The sequence below is a fragment of the Corvus moneduloides genome, chromosome 1 (assembly GCF_009650955.1).
Source record: "Corvus moneduloides isolate bCorMon1 chromosome 1, bCorMon1.pri, whole genome shotgun sequence".
NCBI classification, from domain to species: Eukaryota; Metazoa; Chordata; class Aves; order Passeriformes; family Corvidae; genus Corvus; species Corvus moneduloides.
In genome coordinates, this window is record NC_045476.1 from 116144583 (window position 1) to 116162892 (window position 18310).

At 42.2% G+C, this 18310-nt stretch overlaps 1 protein-coding gene across 4 annotated transcripts in view; it reads right to left on the reverse strand.

The window, feature by feature from the left end:
- SS18 (SS18 subunit of BAF chromatin remodeling complex) overlaps positions 1 to 18310 on the reverse strand; it is a 49697-nt gene that overhangs the window by 25357 nt on the left and 6030 nt on the right. For all 4 annotated transcript variants that reach the window (XM_032124038.1, XM_032124020.1, XM_032124046.1 and 1 more), the window contains exon 4: positions 1306 to 1459. In XM_032124038.1, the coding sequence (XP_031979929.1) occupies positions 1306 to 1459 (154 nt within the window). The remainder of the gene's footprint in view (positions 1 to 1305; positions 1460 to 18310) is intronic.

Genomic DNA, 18310 nt, shown 5'->3' on the forward strand with positions numbered 1-18310 from the left:
GGGAACTGATGGATCTTAGATGGATAAAGGACACCATAATCAGAGTATCTCTGCCCTACTTAGGGAGCAGCATATATTGTTCTTTACACTTCCAAATGCAGACCATGACCAACATGTATGATGAAACTAACTTCTCTAGATCTTTTATTGCACTTCTTATAGATGGCCTCTGGAGGCTGTTCAAGCCACTCTTCCAGAAAAGCTGCCATTATCAAGTCCATTTTATCAAGATTTGGACAGAAATTAGAGGCCACAGCAATTGTTATATTTTTTACTTTGTATTAAGTTTTGCATAGTTATTTACTGTGTTTGCTGTCATGAAGGTTATCCTCGTCACCAGTGAAAGACGAATTTTCAAAGACCCTTTGACAGTAGTTTCCTTTCTTGAAAGTATCAATACCTTGAGGAGCTTTTGTATGAAAAGTTCCTCCATAACCAAAAAAAAAAAAAAAAGGAAGGGATCCTGAACAAAAGCAACCCTGGGAATGCAATTTTAAGCTGAAAGCCATTTCACATGAAACAGGCAGTATGATTTTACAAGTGGAAATTCAGGAAAATAGCCTCTATATAAAGAAGCATGCTCTTCCATTGCCTACTCCACTCTGATCTGACTGCTAAAGGGAATAGTTACCCCAAAGTCAGTATTGGTAGGTACAATGTGGCATGTTATCATCCTCCTTCGGTGCTTTGTTTCTGTCTTCCCAAGTACTTTTCTTTTTATTACAAAACAGAATGGCATAGAAACTGACTTAAAATTTACACCTAGAACAATAATCTGGAGGCCATTTCTTTACAAATCCCTTACGATTCAACACATCTTCAATAATAAAGAACACAGGGGATTAGTGGAAGCTGTGTAAAAGCAATCTTTTTTTTTTTAACATTTACCCAAATCAGAAACACCCTCTTTCAGACGTATCTATTTTATATTATCTAATTATTTAGCTACAATGATTTCACATTATCTTTTTATGGAAGGATTTGTGTTCACTCAGCCACAGGCCAATACCTTTCCCCAGTAAGCCCTCTAAAGCCAGCTGTACTGCATGGTTTCAAACAGACTAAATTTAGCCAGTTCTGTTCATCAGAGGAATGCTGTGTGTCAGCTACATCAAAGCCCAAGGGCAGCCTGATAAACACTGAATACAGGTCACGTAGCTCTGTAGCTAACAAACTCTAAGAGAGCTTGTACTCGGGGGCATTCAAAGCAGTTTTGTCATCAACAATCTAGTATCCCTTGAGCCCCCATGTCGTTTCAGTTGCCAGGCAACGCTGGTGTTAATGTCTTAGAGGAGAAAAACTTACCAGGCATCTGGCCGTTCATCTGGTTCTGCATGTGTGGTGCAGGAGGGCCCCCACCTACCATACCATCTGAAGACATGTTGTGCGAGCGCGGGGGTGGGGGAGGGCCGCTCTGACTCATCCCGCCCGGACCCATAGGCATATTCTGTGTGGGTGGCTGAAAGGAGACAGTTTAGTCAAACACGAGAAGCAGTTAGTCTGACAAATATATTGTATGTACATACGGTACAGCACTTGCCTATATTGTTCAGTGGCGTATGAAAGAAAGCGCTGAAACGCACGTCTTTCTCTTTCTGATATGTTTAACTCCTCCCAGTATTAATTTTGGCAAAACGTTTAACATTTTGATCAATTTTACATGAAGTATTACATGCAGAGAACACCACAGCACCTTTGAGCACCACTTTAAAATAAAAAAAACACAAATCAATGTCTCATTAAAAAATTACAGCTGAACAGTTTAAGATTGCTGGAGTCACTCCCTCACACACAAACGCACACAAAAGCTTTCCTTCAGCAGAGGAGTAAGTCTTCACTGTAATTCTCTCACATCAACAATTTGTTGCTGTTAACAGACCTTGCACTGGGACAAAGCAGGTACAACATGAGATGAAAGCCTCTGAATGCTCATAGACCAGCAAAAAATTTGCACCTGGGTGTGGTAAAATGCTAGTGATCTCTTCCCCGCTCTCCCCCAAAGCAATGAAGGCCTAGTTCATAATTCTGTGCCAAACACCCCCTACAGACTGGAAGCACATTAGTGCTGGCCTCCAAAGGTCCAGAGACAGCTGCCTAGAAAGGATGTTTTTGGCAAATTTCCTAATGAAATTGTGAGGAAAATAACTGAATAACCTTGAGAGTTCAAAGAGGGAGAGCAAGAAAAACAATAAATACAAGGGGGAATTTACTGGTAGGTTCTACTCATGGTTATGTAAGGAGACACAGAAACTGCTAGTAGCCAGCTTTGTTTTCCTACTAAAAACACCTGCGAGACTCTACAATCCTCCTCACATACCTTAGCCAAGCACTTTCAGGGGAATAAAAATCATCTCAGTGAGAGCAAATGCCTGGCTCCCTGGCTTTTGAGGACTCTGTCTACAGGTTATAACTATTCATGAAAAACCCTCCCCCCATGAGACAACATGCATGCATTTTTCAACGTTTCTCCTCACAGCCAGAACCAAGGGGGTGAACCCTAAGTTCCTGTCTAGCTCAGTCCCCACTTTTGCCTACACTACTCATCAGGTTCTTAAAGACAAAACACAATACAGTAGTAAAGAGTAACGCTTTCCCCATGAGTGCTGGAGATGGTAACAGCAGGGTAACACAGACACACACACACACTACTTGCAGGGGAGGGGGGTGAACAGTAATAATTTGTTGTCTCAACATTTTTTCAAATACCTCAGGTATTATTTTCCCTGCAGTTCTTTAAAAAAACTCCTCAGGAAATTAGTGAAGGCTTTGTTTTCCGCAAGAAGAAGGAAGGAGATGAAGAAAAATGCAAGCAAGTAGGCAACTTCTCTTACTAAACTCCTTTCATTCCTCCATGATGAAGAGAATAAGCAAAGTTCCTTCCACAGCCTATAGCAGAAGTGGCAGAAGGTGGAGAAGCTAAGAGTGAAAGGCAGCTCTACTCTGAACACTATGACTGAAATGCTGCTCCATTTTGCTTGTTCCTCCTCCACTACTGAGCAACCAAGGCAAGGCTGCTCCTCCTGTCCCTTCACCTTCAAAATTCACTATCATCTTAATTTTGCATCTAACAGAGATTATCTAAAACCGATATACAAAGAAATAAACAAAAAAGAAAACAAACAGAATATTTTCATTTTTATTTGGAAAGTATATTTAGGAATACTAGCAAAACCAACACACTTGGTACCTCTACATGAGCAGTCAGAGCTCAGAGCAGTCCCATGCCAGCAAACTGAGAGCAAAGTTGAAAATCATTCAAGCTGAAATGTTTTTAGAATTTAAATGAACTTCTTCAATTCCAAGTATAAAACATTAGTAAGTCCAATGAAGTACTAAAGAAGATTAGATCTTACCTACGTTTTAGCTATCCTATATATGATACTGCACAAACATGGGCATACCCTTATCTGTGGAAAGATGGACCAAAAAAGTTCCAAGGGTTATTTAGACAAAACTATATATATTCCAACTCTATTTAGTCTGGAAGTTTTCAAAACAACTATCCTTCAAGAAAAACACTGCAGTTATCAAGAAAACAGCATGAGAGAGTACACACATGCAAGGACAGGGAAGAAAAAATATTAATGACTTTAGATACAAAAACCTTCACAAACCACAGGAATTAAGACAATTGAGGGAGCAAGTAAAAACACTCAAAAAAGTACTACCAGAAAATAATCCATCAAGAAGAGCTTCTGGATATGGAAACAGCCCAAACACCTGTGTGAATCTGTATCAGATTCTTGAAAATAATGCAAGAAAAAGGTCCAAGCGGCTAAAAAATTTCAATCTTCCATTAAAATAAACTACCCTATCAGATGACTAGAAGGTAGATGAACACTGTACCTCTATTTATAAAAAAAATAGTAGGACCAATTCTAGGAATTATGGACCTGTGAGCCTTGTTCTCTGAGCTACAGGTAAAATTATGAAAATAATTAAAATCATAAAATTCCAAGGATGATAAAGCTGAGTTAGTAAAGTGTCAATATAGTTAAGTCAAACCTTTCTAATTCATTAATTTTTTCAGATATTAATTAAATCACCTAGCTGCATAATTAACAAAAACTTCTTAATCTGAGATTTTTGACAAAGCCTTTTGGAGCAATACATTGTCCAGCGGCACTGATCAGAAACTACCCAAAGGGAAGTTCATGAAGTTCAACGAGTAAAGGAACATACAGAGGTCTCCTGAAAATCTCTCTTGGTAAATGTCAACATGTGAAGATACTGCAACATTACTGAAAATGTGGAAGGAAGAATAAGCAGAATGTGCCAAGTGAAATTCAACGTGGATAAATATATGGCAATTACACTGAACTGTGAACTACTTTCCTCAGGAAGAGGAACTTTCTATTGCCATTAATCCAGAAAAAAATAACAAACAAAGAACTGACCCCAATCCAGACAGTTTTGTGGAAAAAAGTAACCAACAAAGCAAAAAACCCAACAAAACAAACAGAAAACTCAAAACCCCATAAAATCTATTCATAATACTTGTGGTCACTTTCTGATTATCTTCAGTAAAATCCAAAGTGAGGTAGAATATTAAAGAAAAAAATGCCAATGTATTTGAGACGATAATACACATTCAGTTTGAACAAAGTAATCTGAAAAAGATACTGTAAAAACAGAAGGATTCTAAAGACAGGCAACCAGTGATTAAAAATTATGAATGTTTACACCTGAAACAGCAAAAAGGACAGGTTTTTTTGTTGATTTTTTTTCATACAAAGGAATTTAACATAAGAGGATATGACAGAAATACAATCTAATGTATGATACATACAAAAAGTAGATCATCCAATTTATGGTTTAACGAGAAAGAAAACCTCAGGAGAATAGTCAGTAAATTGAGAAATAACATTAAACATACAGGACACCACATAAATCACATAAACCTGAGATATTCATCAACACAAGACACTGGAACAAAGTTTAAATAAGATTAAGAGATAATTACACATACATATATGCAATAGAAACAGTTATACAGGATATTATATAGGATATTTTAAAAGTGCATTACAAGCCTTTGTGCCAGATCATAAACCAATCACTACCTGATAGTAATTAAAATGAAATGTCTCCTGCAGATATAATTATTCCCCAGTGAAATTCCTCCAGAGTATTTTTCTAGTGGATGCAGACAGAAGAAAACAAGAAAAAATTGTTTTTAAATGACAGCTTCCCGATTTCTACTGGAGTTGATCCAGACTTTTACAGATAATAAACTTCTTTAAATTAACTTTAGTTTAAAAACCCTAAAACAACAACAAAAAAACCCCCGCACCCAGCCACATACACTAGGTTATTTAATCTTTTTTGTTCTTTACAGAAGTTAAGTAAATTGACCATCCCCGGGAACATGCACTGCATATGGCAAAGACTTTTTAAAATACAAAATGATCACATAGTATTCAAAAGAAACAACCCACCCTTTGTGAAGGGAAAGCTACCCAAAATGAACCCTAGCCATATAGTCTAGATATGAAGGGTGAAATGACATCCAAACATAGTGAACAGAACCAAAGGAAAGGCTACTTCCACTCTTTTGCTGGATGCGTGACAAAAAGGAATGAAAATTAAAATCACTGCTGATGTTATTCCAATTATGAATTAGAAAATGTTACATATTTTACTATCTGTAAAAAAGTAAATTAAAGACTTAGAAGATGTTAGACATAGCTTCACTTGCTAAACACTAATTTTTGGCTCATTTCCCCAAACACACAGATTACACTTATAGCCACTATGAGCATTTAAAATTTATCAGAGCATGAAAAAAAATAATTATAAGCTATTTAGTGCAACTCTGGAAATCTGAACTGGAAAAAGACTGAAACTGACCCAATAGTTGTAACAAAAAAAAGAGACAAGAAAAAAAAATTAGACTTTAACTGACAACTTTACAGCAAACAAAACCCTATTAAATCCAAAAGTTATTTGAAAGCATGCATTAAAGACAATAGTTACACTGCGTTTTTTTAGAGGATTTTCTTTTAAATAAATTAGATCAAATACAATACAGCAACAATAAAATCTGTACACCTGAAGATGGTAAGATTTTTCTTAACATCAACAGCAGACTCAAGATTTGTTTATGGAGCATCTATTGTTATAAAAACTGAGGTGGAATACCAACTCAGTCACCAAAAAAAAAGCAAAAAACAGGAAATACTGTTAAGCACATTGAAACACGATTTTGCTAATCAATACAACTAGTGACAAATATTTACACGACACTATCAAAAATACAATTTTCTTGAAATTCTGCCAGAATAACTATTAAAAGCTACAGGGAATGCAAACATAGCCTTCTTTTCTTTCCAAGAGAAACCCTAACTCAGGATTTAATCAATCAACGTTTTCAATTCTCAAATACCATTTTCTGCAAAGCAAAACACCCCATCCCAGGGGGTACTCTGCCCTGCTCATATCACATTGCTAATACACAGGACCTGTCCCAGTCTCAGGAAGCAGTACTCTGTTGATAGGTGATGATGGCACCTGTGGAATACTTACTGAGGTGTCAGACTGGGAAATACGATTGTAAAGGAATATGGTTTTGAGATTTGAAAAAGCAGGGATGTAACTGGGTTATGACTCCTCTTCTTCAAGGTACAGGATATTCTAGTACTGACTGTCTAAAATGAAAAAATGAAGAGCCTGTATCAATTCCCAGCTAGTGTAATATTTGGGGGTAGGGAAGATTTCTAAAGGAAAAGCATTTACAATCATGTTTAAATAGTCAATTATAAATGTAATTTGTGCTCTCACTGTTGGATTACCAGTTGTAATGCTGAGAGTATGGAATTCTAAATTTAGAATGACAACCAGTTTACACATCTTGATTTACATCAGTATCTTCAAAAATCAGAGAAATTCTGACTTAATATTTGCACAAATGTTAAAACAGTGCATACTGTAATACTTAAACACTCTGTTTAAAGATGAAATTGGAATCTTTAATTGCTTCAATTTGCATATGTCACTGCATAAAAATATTTCACTGTCCCAATATTATTTAACTTTTTAACAAACAAAATTTAACCCTAAAATATCTAGCAATAGCTACTCTGATACTTAAAAAAATAATCCCCCAAAGTTCTTAACTCTTAAAAAAACTAAAAATCATTTAAATCAGAAATTTTTAAAACTGCATGAATTCATATGGCCTTATTATAATTGACCATGAGTAAGTCAACTGTGAATGTTAACTCGGGGATCACTGAATTATAGAAACTAGACGACTTCAGAGATGCTCTATAACTCCCCCATAAAATGCAGTTTCTATCTGTTCTCAGAATCTTTGTGTTCCACAGCCTTTGCCTCTTTTGCTTTTAAGACTGTTTAAAGTTTGGTCTGATATTTGTAAGTTTTGCTTGCCTTTAGTAACCTAAGAGGAAAAAAAATCCACCTCTGTTCTAGCCAAAAGACCTTATGGAAACTCAACGAAAGCACAAAGAACCCTGCAGAACCCTCAGAGCATGGCATTTGGGAAACAGCAAAACCATGGAGGCTGAAGGACTCGGTACCTACGTTACCAGACTGGCTGGTACAGCTCTCAGGAAACTGCCTACAGTTGAAATAGGTATTTATTGTGCAGATACTGCACTACAGAGAGGCAAATCACATCTTCAAGTATGAAAGAATTACACTTTAGAGTATACTCCTCATTCAAGCTGCCAGCTATTTTTACTGATTTCTAAGTCAGCCACAGAAATTCACAGGCAATAGAAGTAGTTTTTTGTGTACAGTGCACTAGCTCCCCATGTGGACACACCTGATTAACAATACATGCAAAGTAGCTTACAGAACTTCGAGCAATCCTCTGGTTTAAAGTGGCAGCTAGTAGTCTCTGAATTCACTCCTAACAGCCTAACAACTTAATTCCCATATTTCGTTTATTTTTTTCTTGTTGTAGTGATGCCTTAGGTTTTAACTTTTTTATTTTTCAAATCCTGTACTGCTTAGTACGTAACTCTGAAACTTCAGATAGCCTGTTAGCTAGTGTCCTCTCATGCTTGCTAGAACTAACAAACCCTCTCTGGGCCTGAACTCAAGGACACCTTGCTGTCCAAGGCCCCAGAATATGTAAACTAAAGCCTCTGATGGGGGTAGCAAACTTGAGGTAATTACATTACTACCTGAAATTATAATTGGAGAATTAACCCTGATATGCAAGTGGACCAAACTTATAAAAGTGTAAAAAACCCAGGACCCAGGGTCCATCTTGGGTGGAGCCCCTTTTGACTTTTGAAGGCCCTTCAAATAAATACCTGCTTTTATTCTCTTAATCTTGTCTCCCTTCTGTTTTCAGAGCCACTTCAAGGCATCAGTAGTTTCTGGGTTAAGAAGCTCCCTCGAGTGACTCTTCATTTCCAACAGCACCCTTTCAGTTGTGCCAACACAGCCACTTTTTTCTCTTCTATAACATCTTGAGAAATTATTATCATTTTTTAAAAACTATTTTGTTGGGGAAGATGAAACAGGAAAGCCTTATAAATATGATTGCCTGACAAAAGATTTTGAGAATATGAAAACTATAAGCGACATCGAAATGAAAGCCACCTTTTGAGATACCAAGTCTTAGTTACTGAACAACTGGAAAACAATGGTATGGCCGACTGAAGGTAATCCCCTCTTGATTGAACAATACCCTCTGCTTGCAGGCAGGTCCAAGGCTCAGAGCAGACCCTACTAGCTCAGCAGAAGGGGTCCAAAGAGTAGTTTTTAGAAGTTAAGATGTAACACTCTATGGTAATATAAGAACTCTTATAGGCTGTATGTAAATGCTATAGGATTTGTATCTTGTATTAGATTGGTTAGTGACAATTAGAATATTCAGTACAGAAGATGATTTATTGTATTGTAACCAGGACTTCAGACACTCTCCACTCTTACTCACACTCTTACTACACTCTCTCTCACTTCTTCATTCTCATTCCTCTCTCGCTCTCTCTCTTTCTTTACTTACCCGCTTACTCTCTTGCTCTCTTGGGCCTGCTCAGAGCTGCCAGCTGCAGCTCTAAGCAGTACCCCTGTACCCCCGCCCTTTGCAATAAACCGCATGTTCCAAGATCTGACTTCAGAGATCTCTCGTCACCGTCCGTCTCGTCTACGCCCGGTCCAGACTGAACCCACCAAAGTCCCACAGTCTGGCGCCCATCGTGATTGCCGAACCCCCCAAGAACCTACAGTCTGGCGCACAACGTGATTGAAGGCCCGGTTCAGCTTTCTCCATCTGTGGGAGACTTCTCCATGGACGGTAACTAAAAGACCAGTTATACCACCTAGAACGTGTCGTGAGCACGGCATACCGTTGCTGCGCATCGTAAAAGCCGGAGCTCTATAATTCTGCCGAGGCAGCCCTTGAGCACGGGGATTACCTGGAGCTCTTGGAGGGAATTGCCTGGCAGTCCTCGAGCACAGGTGGCCACTGCTGTGCAGCGGCTACCTGGAGCTCTTTGAGGAAGTTTGCCGTGGCACCCCTCGAGCACGGACACGCTGCTAAGCAGTGCTGACTGCAGCTCTACGGAGGGACCCTGCCGCGCGCCCCGAGCACAGGCGAGTAGTGCTCAGCACCGCCCGCACTGGAGCTCTCAGTGCGGACCCACCGGTGAGGTCCTGAGCACAGAAAGCCGTTGCCACACGACGCCTAAAACCGGAGCTCTGAGAAAGGACCCAAAAGCAGCGTCCTGAGCGCCGACTGGAGTGCCTGGCCGGCCCCCCACGACGGACCTCTGACTAAGGACACTGCTCCTGCGACATCATCTAAGTGAGTATCATACTGGTCTAATAATGGGACAAACCCACTCTGCCCATGACAGAGATCTCTATAAGCAACTTAAGCATTTACTTATAAGCTCCGGTCCAAGTCAATTACCTAAACAGGAGCTAAAAAATCTTTTAGAATGGACTCGACTTAATTTCCCTAATGCTGACCGTTCAGCCGTCTTTACAAGAGACTTCTGGGACACAGTTGGGGTTAAGCTCTTTAATAATGTCTCCTACCGGGATATGGTAGGAGATCTGATCCCAGCTTGCAGAGCGCTGGTAGAGCTGTTTGCTGCGAAGGCGCCGCCCGCAGCAGTCACCCCGCCGAGCCCGGCTCCTGCTGCGAGCCCACCCATTGCCGCCGCGAGCCCGCAGCGGAGCACGGCCCCCGCCCCTCCACCGGACCTCGCAGCTCCAGTACCCGCGGTCCGGCTGACTCGCGCCGCCCCGCCCCCCGCGCTCGCAGTCCCGGCACCCGTTACCCCGGCCCCAGCCACCCCACCGGACCCTACGGCCCCTCCCACCGCTCCCGCCATCCCCGCCCCCGCCATCCCGCTCGTCCCCGCTGTCCCAGCTCCCGCAGTCCCCGCCCTCGGTTCCAGCGTCTTCGCAGCCCCACCCCTCGCTTCTACCACCCCGTCCGCCAGCATCTTCGTGGCCCCGCCCCTCGCTTCTACCACCCCGTCTGCCAGCGTCTTCGCGGCCCCGCCCCTCGCTTCTACCACCCCGTCCGCCAGCATCATCGCGGCCCCGCCCCTCGCTTCTACCACCCCGTCCGCCAGCATCTTCGCGGCCCCGCTCCTTGCCCCTGCCCCCACGTGCCCCCCCCCCCGTTTCCGTCATCGCGGCTCCACCCCCCACTGCTGCCGTCATTGTTACCCCACCCCCCGCTGCTGGCATCATGGTGGCCTCGCCCCCCGGCGATACCCCGGCGGGGGCGGCGGCTACACCCCTGCTACCTACGGGTGTTACCCCTCCCCCAGCCGCGCCGGTTATGGCCATGGCTGCCATTATAGCCGGCCCCCCGCAAAGCCAAGCGGCGACCCTTCTTCCAGCCCCCCAGATCCCCCCCCCGACACGGCGCCGGTGGTAGCCAATGTTCCATCCGCGTCCGTCACTGCTGTGTCTTCACAGTCTCCTGCCGCTCCCGAACCACCGGTGCCGACAGCGCCTGTCACGGCTGCGCTGGTGTCCCCGGCACCCCCTGTGCACGTTAACGCGGGAACCCTGCCCCCCGCCCTGCCGTTCAAGCGCACACAGCATGCCCCGAGCTGTCCCCTGGCCCCGCGGCAGCACAGACGTCTATGTCTACTCCCGTCCCTGCTGGCGTTCCTGCGCAATTCCCCGATCCCCGCACACCATCGCTCGCGCTGGGACGCGGAGCGCCCCAGTCCCGCGAGCCACTTGGTGCCGGTGCCGCAGCGTCTGCACCGATGACTGCAGCCTCTTCTGTGCCTGCCGCTGCCCCAGCCCCGTCTCCCGGCACCGCCGCTCCGGCAGCGCCGTTCCTGCCCGCCGCACCAGCACCCACCCCAGCCCAGCCTACAAGCTCCCAGCGGCAGCACGCCGCAATCCAGCTGCTGGCCCTCCTGCCTCGCGCCGCTCCGGGATCATGTCCTGCCGACAGGGCAACCCTGCCACCGCCGCCCGCCTCCGTGGCCCCAGACCGGACCCTGCCGTATCCACCGCAGCCTCCCACTTCACAGCTGCTGAACAGTGCGGTCCCACCGCCACCGGCATCCATGATCGTCCCATCGCCCCCTCCCTCGACCGCGGCCGCAGCCCCAGCCCCTGGTTCTGCAGTCCTGCCATCTCCCGCTCTGCCCGAACCATCTGCCACACGGACTGCCGCCATCACAGCCTGCCACGATGACCTGATGACGCAACCCACGCATGCGCAATTGCTGCAACCCACGCATGCGCAATTGCTGCAACCCACGCATGCGCAATTGCTGCAACTCCCAGACCAGCGATATCACTCCGCTCACACTCCTCCAACCACAGCACCGCTCCCGGGACCAGCCGCACATCTTCCCGCGGCTCCGCCGGGGACCCCCGACACCGCCCAGCCGTATCCCTCCACCGCCCAGCAACATCCCTCCGCGCAGTGCAGCCTCGCCTCCCAAGCCGCGAGCGGGGGGGAACAGATGGGAATGATGCAGCTCCAGTGACAGGGGGGACGGAGAGCCCCTCCGCCAGAGCTGATGCTTTAAATCTAACACAAGGAAACCCTGAAAAGCAGCCAGATTTGTTTGCAATGAGCCCCAGAGTCCCGCCAGCAAGCGACGGGGATCTTGCAACCCAGAAAGAGAAAACTGAGTTCTGAGAGTTTGTCAGCGCTACCTTCTGAATCAAAAAATCCTCCAAAGTGCTCAGATTATTCTCAATTAACAGATTGGCATGAAATAAGACTCCAAATCTATAAAGATGAAAGTCTTAGTCTATTAGCTAAGCCTGTGATAGCTAGCCAACAGCCTGACAGTCCTAAAACGTGGGCTCCCATCCCCACTCCCGAAATTAAAGAACTAAAAAGGGCTGTAAGATACAGTGGCATTTGCTCACCGTATCTTAAACAACTGCTAAAAAGTACCCTAAAAGGAACACATCAAACTCTAAAACGCATTTTAAATCAACAGAAAGGGGGAAAAGCCCAGGCTACACCTCAAAGAAGGTTGAATAAAGCCTTGTATGTTTATAATTTCTTGAACAGCTCTGCAGAAGAGCCTGATCCCCTCATTTTCAGACATTTCTTAAACAACAAAAAAGCAAAACTGAAAGAGCACCCCCCAGTTTTAATTAAGAATCTAGAATCAGGAAAAATAGAAAGACCATATGATCTTATAATGTGGGGAAAGCGATTTGCATGTCTCTCCACAGGTGAAGGAACCAAGTGGATTCCAGCAAAGAACGTGAAGCTGTACCACACATCAAAGCCCGCTGCCGGTTCCACTCCAGCCAGTGACCCCGCGAGTGGAAGCTGAGAAGCAGCACCCAAATGTGAACTCGGCAGAACCACTGAGAGAAGATCGTCTGCCAAAAACAGCTCAAGAAAAGAATGGAGTTTTAGCATTATTTGTGTAGATGCATGTTGCTTTTAACCTTTTGTTTTTGTTTTTGCAGTGAAGCTTTACCTGTAAATCAACCAAAGACAAATGTCTGAGTTGCCTTAGCCAAATCTGCAGGCTCCGATACCATCTGTCTATCTGACACAAGCCCTGACAAACCTTTCTCAACTTATTGAGTGCCTTTTCCAGAAGGTTTTGGTCATGTTACTTTTGATAAATATTGGCCATATGATAATCATCACATTTCTCCAACTCCCAGCCATAGACACCAAACTTATATTGATATCTTTTATTAGCACATGGGCATGGCTGTGAAGATTTTGAAGGATTATGCTGTATGAACTTATCCGATCATTCTGTTTCTATTCACAAACAGCTACAAAAACTAAGGGACCTAGCTAACCAAATTACAACAGATGACCCACCCGTCTTGGCTAGACAGTTTGTTTGATGGTTGGAGCTTTGCACCTTGGCTAAGGGAACTCTGTAAAATAGGCTTGATTATTCTAGTAGTAATAATTATAGTTTTAGTAGCAGTACCTTGTATACTTCAGTGTGTGCAAAAAATGACGAGTAGGACTATGTCTAATATCTTAGTTGTTCATCAGAACAGGGGAGATGTTGGGGAAGATGAAACAAGAAAGCCTTATAAATATGATTGCCTGACAAAAGATTTTGAGAATATGAAAACTATAAGCGACATCGAAATGAAAGCCACCTTTTGAGATACCAAGTCTTAGCTACTGAACAACTGGAAAACAATGGTATGGCCGACTGAAGGTAATCCCCTCTTGATTGAACAATACCCTCTGCTTGCAGGCAGGTCCAAGGGTCAGAGCAGACCCTACTAGCTCAGCAGAAGGGGTCCAAAGAGTAGTTTTGAGAAGTTAAGATGTAACACTCTATGGTAATATAAGAACTCTTATAGGCGGTATGTAAATGCTATAGGATTTGTATCTTGTATTAGATTGGTTAGTGACAATTAGAATATTCAGTACAGAAGATGATTTATTGTATTGTAACCAGGACTTCAGACACTCTTACTCCACTCTTACTCACACTCTTACTACACTCTCTCACTTCTTCATTCTCATTCCTCTCTCGCTCTCTCTCTTTCTTTACTTACCCGCTTACTCTCTTGCTCTCCTGGGCCTGCTCCGAGCTGAGTCTGGCAGCTCTAAGCAGTGCCCCTATACCCACGCCCTTTGCAATAAACCGCATGTTCCAAGATCTGACTTCAGAGATCTCCGTCAGTCCCGACCGTCCGAACCCACCCCAAGCTACCCGCACTATTTAACATTTAATCAGAGCAATTATTCTTCAAAATCCAAGCTCCAGTAATGACTAATAGCTCCCTTGCCTCTTGACAGGAAACATTCAACCTTCCTTTTGCTCTGTTCTCTATTATTGAGTTTACAAATAGCTGAACTTGAATTGGGCATGGACTTGTGTTCTGAAAGGCTAATGCAGAATTATGCACCATACTGCACATACCACAAACAGATCTTCTGCTATGCCACCTGTCCTGATTTCTGCTGGGATAGAGTTGATTTTCTTCCTGGTAGCTGGTACAGTGCTGTGTTTTGGATTCAGTAGAATAATGTTGATAACACACTGATGTTTTAGCTGCTGCTAAGCAGCACTTACTCTAAGTCAAAGATTTTTCGGTTTCCCAGGCTCCGCCAGCAAGGCCTGCAAGAAGCCAGGAGAGAGCATGGCCAGGACAGAGGACCCAAGCTGGCCAAAGGGAAAATCCACACCACAGAGCATCAGACTCAGGCTGAGCACTGGTCTGTGGTTTTACTGTCTCATTTTTAATTATAATCTTATTATAGTATTTTATTTCAATTATTAAACTGTTCTTATCTAACCTTTTTTTCTGATTCTCCTGCCCAGCCCACTGCAAGGGGAAGGAAGGTGTGTGGGGTGAGCAATGGTACTTAGCTGCCAGCTGGGGTTAAACCACAACACTACCACAGGCGTCAAACTTTCCCGGGCATTTGGTACATAACTGGAGAAGAATCTCATTAATTTAGGATTCCTCTCATCATCAGTAACAGAAGTTTTATTTCAAAATTTTATTTTAAAGTGTTAAAACTGAGTCATATTTTTATTCTCAGAATACCATCTTCCTTTTTTTCAAGAAAAAACACATCAAGGTACTTTAATCAACATGTATTTTAGACAGCTTTTATGTTCAAAATAAAGGCTACTAAAAAACCAGAGTGCACAGCTCAGTTCTTAAGACTCCAATTTTTTTCTACAAACATATTTAGTACATTAAAACCATAGATTGAACATTACCCTTTTGAAAAATAAAGTGTTTAAAATTAAATGAGAGTTTTCCTTGTTTGAGTGAAGCCATGCTTATATTGAAGATTCCTATCTAGCCTGCAGAGCTCCACAACTTAGAACCATTAAACATCATTACTAGCACTTCATGAAAGCTTGTCTTCAAGTTAATTTTTGGAAGCATTTTACTATTTTGTGTATGGGCAGTGGTTGTCTTTGGTTTTGGGGTTATTTTTGTGTTAGTTTGGTTTGTTGTGGTTTGTTTTTTTCCCTATCTCTTGAAGCAGTTGTTTTGGAAATAACCAGCATTTCAGTGCTCATTGATATTAGGTGTTTATAAAGAGCAGTCATTATTTTATAGAAAAGTATTTTGTAACTAAAGTGGCACGGACTGCTCCCTAACCTGTGTGACAAGTTCGGGAACAGCACACAATAAGGGATTTCACAAGTCCAACAAAAAGCTTGATTTTTGAGAGAAATAGCTCAAGGAAAATTTTTTTTTTTTTTGTAATTATGAAGTTTATTAATAACCTTTCCAGTATTATGAAATTTAGAAAAAGTATTTAATGCAATATCCAGATTCTTCTTGAACTTGGACACAGTAACTTTTATTGTAAGTCATTACACATACAGACTGTAACTCAGTACTGGAAGAAACTGGCACTTTCAACATAAAAGAAAGCTCTATGTTACACAAGTGAGTCATAATCAGAAGCACATTTTCAACACCTTCTTGAAATACACACCAAAATCTCGTGCTCTGCATGCTGACAGAATGCAAGTAAAAAAACCTGAAAAAAAATCACTTCCTGTATTAAAAACCAAACAAAAATGAAAACACCCCTCCCCCCAAAAAACCAAACAAACCACAAAAACCCCACACAAATGTTCCCAAATAATTCCTGCAGAATTATAAAATGAGAAGTTTCCCACTACATACTAAATAAAGTGAAGGTCATGGCTTGTTTCCTTAAAAATATTTGGCAAAATGAAGACATATAAGAGAGGGGAAAATGTCCAAGTAGAAAAGCTAGGGATTTTTTATTCAGTAGTCTGCAATGACTTTTTAAGGCCACTAAAACACTCCAGAAAACAAAAAAAGTAAAAGTCAAGGAGGATAAGATTCTTGTTCTGCAGTTTGAAATTTCATGTGTTTAGAAACATGCACGCACAACACCTCACCACCACTTTAATTGCATCTTTGCTCTCTACAGTTCAAGGACATCAATATCTTGCTGTAGCCTCCCTCAAAAGCAGCACCAGTGAAAAATCACAAGAATGCAAGTGTTGTGCTCCCCATGGTGCAAGCCCTTTTTGGGAAGCTAGCTTATCTCACAAGGTGGTGGTAAAGAGACTCTTGACTGTTATCCAAGAAAGAGAATATCTGCCACAACTCAAAAAGAGGCAGCAAAAAGTTGTATCAACTTCATATGTGAACTTAGTCACTGCTCTTACCCAGCAGGGAAGACACTCCGTAACAGCCCTGCCCTTAATAATGCTGCTGTTCACACAGCTGAAAAAAGACTGGTTGAGTCAAGAACTAGGTCTTTTAATGTGAAAGAAGGTGTCTTACCCCAAAAGTAATAATTTAATAGTCTAGCAGGCATACAAAGACCACAGGAGCTTTGTTATGACACTGGATTTTCAAAGCTTGGCTAGCTCCCTTCACCCAGACCCTGCAGTACTTGCTTCACCTGGTTCACCTTTTCCACCCTTCCAGGTCCCTGTTATATAAACATTTCTCCTCACAGCACCAAAAGGTCACTACACTTTCTGCTCTCTACGGCAATACCAGAGTTTCAGAAACAAAGTCAGGCATTTCATTAGAACAGTGAATTCTGAAAGACAAGGAAAGAGGCACAGCAGGCAACTACAAGCATTTTTCCTAACAATATAAAGCATTAAGTCTAAGGAATATTGCTAGAGGACACAATGAAGTTCTCATAAGGTTAGAGTAATTTTGCTCATATTAAAAATTTCAATGAACCTGGTCATTTATGGCTTTTATCAATGTGAATGATATCTGAACAGAAGCATTCTTTTTCCAACCTCACTTTAACACGTAACTATTACTTTTTATGAAACACTTTAAAAGTTGTGAAATTTCTTGAGTTTATTTATCTGATTAAGATAGTAACAAGGTAAGATTTAAATGAAAAACAAAATATAGTTTACTTGGGGGGAACAATCTTCCAGAAATGAATAGACGAGACACGACTCAACTTCTGAATCTATCCAGGCTCAAGGTCTCCTAACTTCTGTGGGAAGAAACTACAATAGTAGTATAATAAAATTCATGTATTTTAGTATTAGTAATAGTAGATGTCTACACACACACACTATCTTGCTCCGTATTTAACTGTTACCATCCACACCTTGAATTTAGTAAGACTGATCAACTGCTGATACACAAGCATGGTGATGAGAATCATACTACTTCCGAATCAACATGAGCCTCATCAGTTCCTACATGGAAAGCCAGTGGAGGAAAAAACTCTGAAGTACTTTATCTTGCATTGAAAAAAGAAAGGTAATATGATAACTCACATGTTCCCAAATTCTATTAGCTAAAATCTACTAGGAAGACAGAAAGAATTTAAAGAATACTTTTCTATAAACTCCCAACAAAAATCATCTTGTCTGATTATGCTACATTTCAGGACAATCTTCAAAGATTTTACTTAGTATGTTAGAGCATCTACATTTAGGCAAGACTGAAGATCTAAATTTCATTTAGTATTTTTGAAAGAAAACCCAAGAAGCTACCTTTATTCCCTTCCTCACCTGTCCAAAAGAGACTCTCTCTACCCCCTCAAACACACACTATGTTATTTTTCTCAGTACCATGGCATATTCCTGACATTGAAAATCAGAAACACACTTCAGTCCAGATCTGCAAAAGCCTTTCCCAGTCCTATCTTCATTTTCTTTTAAGAACAGAATGCTATCACATTCAACTTTAACAACAGGGCTGTCCACCAGGGACTAGGATAAGGTCAAATTCATTTCCAGTTGTCATCAGAACCAGGATATGAATTAAGCCTCCAGAAATGTATTAGTTGAGGAACACACACAGCCCTCTTAAAGGTTTCTCTCCCTCCCCCTCAGCGACAAGCATGGATTTATAAAAAGAGAAACCTCTACAGGCACAACAGGTTGGACATAATGAAGCA